This window comes from Notothenia coriiceps, unplaced genomic scaffold (genome assembly GCF_000735185.1).
Source record: "Notothenia coriiceps isolate Sejong01 unplaced genomic scaffold, NC01 NC01_scaffold00013808, whole genome shotgun sequence".
NCBI lineage: Eukaryota > Metazoa > Chordata > Actinopteri > Perciformes > Nototheniidae > Notothenia > Notothenia coriiceps.
This window is the reverse complement of record NW_011346509.1, coordinates 1-3,619: the sequence shown is the minus strand read 5'-3', so window position 1 is coordinate 3,619 and position 3,619 is coordinate 1. Positions and strand designations below refer to the sequence as shown.

Below are 3,619 nucleotides of genomic sequence, written 5' to 3'. Positions count from 1 at the left end.
TATCTTGCTTCACTATGGACTTTCTCTTCGAAAACGCGTCACAGCTTATAGCCAAGTTTAGCCTCTCGGCAACTCAAAGGTAACTGGGGATTGAGCCGCCACAAAAACCAAAGTTTTTTTCTTTTTAAAATCAGCTGCCAATTTTATATTGCATATGCAATTAAACATGTAAACATAACACGTATACAAAGCTGTTTCTAAACCAGGTAGAAAGAAAATATAAAGACAGATTGACATTTTGGAAAAGACATTTCTGCATAACAATGGTGAATTTCCCCATTCTCAACATTCAGGAATTTCAACACCACCCCAGAGGGGTGATGAGGCAACAGAGGCCTCAGTGAGTATAAATACCAGCACATGGTACACTTAACCATCAGACAGGAGAAGAAGAGCTGACAACAGTCACCAGCAGATCTGAAGAAATCTAGTTATCTTAAAGTAGCCAACCCTCCTAAGATGAAGACATTCTGGTTTGCAGTTGCAGTGGCCGTCGTGCTCACATGTATCTGTATTCAGGAGAGCTCTGCTGTCCCAGGTCCTGAAGTAAGAACGTGAAACTATTTCATTCACCTTTTTACTATGTTTTTTATGTCAAACTGATAAAATGTGTTTCCTACTCTAAATCTTCACAATTCATCAACAGGTGCTGGAGCTGGAGGAGCCGATGAGCGTTGAAAGTCTGGTTTCTGACCAGGAGGAGCCATCAGAGGACTCATGGAAGGTATATCATGCTAACTGAATGAATTTGGCAAAATACATTAATAAAAAAAAAAAGAGTGTTGTCCCAACAAAGTGTCCTATTGCTCTCCAATGAAGAATACAGAATAAACAGTGAGTAAAGATGCTGCAGATGGACTCACTGCTCATGTTTCTGTCTCTCACACAGATGCCGTCCAGCATCAGAGAGAAGCGTGGCATTAAATGTAGATTTCGCTGCCGCCGCGGTGTCTGCGGATTGTCCTGCAAAAAGAGGAGAGGATGATTCCTACTCCAACAACCACTAAATATTCATTTGAACAGAACTTTTCTCAAAGCAATTGTATTTATTGCTTACAAAATGTTGATGATGAATGGATTTGGTCGTGCTGTTCATTTAAAATGTATCTGATGTGATCATCCACATTTGTTCCCAAATGTCTGCATATACTTACTGTAAGTGTATGAACAATAAATGTTACCGTCATGAAAATACTTTTTTTGTTTACTGATTATTTGTTGACTACGATGCATTCATCCATGTACATTTTTTTAAATGCTAACTACATTTTGTATACATTATAAATAAAACGAGGTATAGTAAAACGACTAATTAAATCGAAAAACTAGCCATGTTAATTTAATCAAAAAAGCATATTTTTACATATAAGAAAAAATATTATATTTTATTATATAATATTATACTATATTATAAAATCTAACTTGTATAAATAAATCATATTTAGGGGGGAAACAAAAAAATGAAAACTATAACATAATTACAGCTAGATCAAAGCTTATTAAAAGAAAATACGTTAATGACACCAGTGGGCATAATGTAAGTGGACTGCAGTCAGCTTGTTGAAGCCTACTGGTGCTCACAAATATTAGTCATTAACGTATTGCAGCTCTACAGAACAACTGTTCATGCACTATATTTTGCTTATCTGCAAAAATCGGGGCCAGCTCTGTAAACTCAAGAGTTGGTCGCTGATTTAATGACTGAGGAATGAAGTAGCACCATTGGCTGGTGAGTAGTGTTTGAGTTTTGTGCATTAGCCATTGCTTCTTAAAGTATTTTGGGGCGTGGTTATAGAGTGTGTTGTGCACCGCCAAAAGTGTTAGTCAGTCATGTTTCATGTTGTTATTTTTGTATTGTTTTTCACTTCTCGTTTTGTTTTGTCACGTCTCATTTCAGGTTCCTTGACTCCCTTTCCTAATGTGTTCTCCCGCGCTCATCAGCGTCAGCCCCGCCCCTGATTGTTTTCACCTGTGTCTTGTTGTCGAGTGTTTAAATTCCCCAGTCTCCCAGTGTTCAGTGTCAGTTCGTCTTGTTCTGTCCTCATGCCAGAACTCTGCTCATCAATGGTTGCTCTTTTTGTTACATGCCTTATTCATGCTCCTGAAACTTATTGTAAGTGATTTTTTGTTGTGCCTTTGTGAAACCTATTTTTTTCGCCTCGTTAAGAGTGCCGTTATCTTTTTTGAATATCCTTTTTGGCAAATAAAGTATATTACTTGTACTTTATCTCTGGCTCCCGGGTCGTGCATTTGAGTCCTTTTTTCCCTTGTGTATCCAAGTTCGTAACAGAGTGGTGCAGGAATAAGTCCTAAAACCCCCAAATGAGTCAGTATTTTAGCACTTCTGGTTCCCTCCTCTCAAAGACAACAGTTTTTTCAATGTGTTTTTGGTTAGACGCCTCCCATAAAATACGTGTTCAACACAAAGTTAAGAGATGTTCACTTTCATTTTGCTTTAAAACATACAATTATTACAATTAACACACCACTGTTAAATGTATATGTCTGCTTCTATGTGTCTTAAAAACGCTGATTGCTAACAAGTGACTAAATGAGACTACTTAACGTCAAAAGGCCAACCAAGATGGTGACATGCAACCATGCGACCTTGATGTTTGTAGCCTAACATTAGGTATTTACTTCTGGCGATTGCATTTACACTTCAACTATTATAAAGGTAGTGTTAATGTTGGGAGGTTATATTGCTGAACAATGCGAGTAAGTATCATAAACATGTGTTTGTCACAGATCTTGTTTTTAGCAAGAAAAACATCCCAAATTAGCCAAGCACTCAACAAGGGTTAGGGTAAATTAATCAGTGAAGAAGGGAAATTTAGTTATTGCACAACATTTGTTAGGACTGAGGTTATAGTGATAGAGCCCAAAAATAATCATTAAATGCCAATGTTTCATCTTTTTCTTTATATCTATTTATAATTCACAACCTGATGTTTTTACACTGACCGTTCATTGTGTTTTTAGTGTTTAAATTGATGACCGATGTAAAATTAAATGTATTTGTGATATTGTCTTATTTAGTTATCTTTACAATCATAGGTACAATGTTTAGTTAAAGCGACAAGCAGACACTAGCTTCTAAATGTCAAGCATTGTTTACTGACATAATAGTTTCAGTACAGAGGTACAGATAAAGTCTAATTCTGTATGACAGAAAACCAGAACAAAAATAAAACAATAATGTATCTGATATTGAGGAGCAAACACTGGGGCATGGATTTAAAAAGATGGTGATTTTTTCTATTCTCAATGTTTGGAAATTCCCACCTCCATTCCAAGTACAGAGATACGGTATATGCAGCTATGCTGTCAGTGATGAGGCAACAAAGGCCTCAGTGAGTATAAATACCAGCACAATTTACTCTAAACCATCAGACAGGAGAAGAACTATAAAGAGCTGACAACTTTCACCAACACATCTGAAGAAATCGAGTTGACTCAAAGCAGTCATACGATCCTAACATGAAGAGATTCTGTGTTGCAGTTGCAGTGGCCGTCGTGCTCACATTTATCTGTATTCAGGAGAGCTCTGCTGTCCCAGGTCCTGAAGTAAGAACGTGAAACTATTTCATTCACCTTTTTACTATGTTTTTTATGTCAA

The 3,619-nt window shown here is 36.9% G+C and overlaps 1 protein-coding gene across 1 annotated transcript; it reads left to right on the top strand.

The window, feature by feature from the left end:
• Positions 1 to 363: 363 nt before the first annotated feature.
• Positions 364 to 1,194, top strand: LOC104948146 (hepcidin-like). The gene is made up of 3 exons (XM_010774309.1): positions 364 to 546; positions 647 to 724; positions 890 to 1,194. The coding sequence occupies exons 1-3, from the start codon at positions 460 to 462 to the stop codon at positions 983 to 985; spliced, it is 261 nt and encodes an 86-aa protein (XP_010772611.1). The 5' UTR covers positions 364 to 459; the 3' UTR covers positions 986 to 1,194.
• The last annotated feature ends 2,425 nt before the right edge of the window (positions 1,195 to 3,619 follow it).

Bases quoted from the DNA above. Each gene is read 5' to 3' on its own strand.
- LOC104948146 (XM_010774309.1), top strand. From the start codon at position 460: ATGAAGACATTCTGGTTTGCAGTTGCAGTGGCCGTCGTGCTCACATGT. The intron at 547-646 runs GTAAGAACGTGA...ATTCATCAACAG, and splicing joins CTGCTGTCCCAGGTCCTGAA to GTGCTGGAGCTGGAGGAGCC. The intron at 725-889 runs GTATATCATGCT...TCTCTCACACAG, and splicing joins CATCAGAGGACTCATGGAAG to ATGCCGTCCAGCATCAGAGA.